General features: G+C 36.0%; 1 protein-coding gene across 1 annotated transcript in view; it reads right to left on the reverse strand.

Moving 5' to 3' along the window:
• The window catches only part of LOC111722737 (zinc finger protein 2 homolog), a 63,096-nt gene that overhangs the window by 9,340 nt on the left and 53,367 nt on the right, over nt 1-389 (reverse strand). The window contains 1 exon segment of the mRNA XM_023509078.1: nt 8-382. Within this exon segment, the coding sequence (XP_023364846.1) occupies nt 8-382 (375 nt within the window).

Raw genomic sequence — 389 nt, forward strand, 5'->3', positions numbered from 1 at the left:
TTTGTACGGTTTCTCTCCAGTATGAGTTTTCTGATGCGTAACAAGACTTGAAGAATAAAAAAAAAGATTTACTGCATGCTTTACATCTGTATGGTTTCTCTCCAGTATGAATTCTCTGATGTTGAGTAAGACGATAACTACGGTTAAAGGCTTTGCCACATTCATTACATTTGTAAGGTTTTTCTTCAGTATGAATTTTCCAATGCTGAATAACACCTGAGTAATGACTAAAAGCTTTACTGCATACTTTACATTTGTAGGGTTTTTCTCCAGTATGAATTCTCTGGTGCTCAGTGAGACCTGAATTACAGTTAAAAGCTTTGCCACATTCTTTGCATTTGTAGGGTTTCTCTCCAGTATGAATTCTCTGATGACGAGTAAGTTGCACA

The sequence above is a fragment of the Otolemur garnettii genome, unplaced genomic scaffold, assembly GCF_000181295.1.
Source record: "Otolemur garnettii isolate 467f Iridium unplaced genomic scaffold, OtoGar3 scaffold00338, whole genome shotgun sequence".
NCBI lineage: Eukaryota > Metazoa > Chordata > Mammalia > Primates > Galagidae > Otolemur > Otolemur garnettii.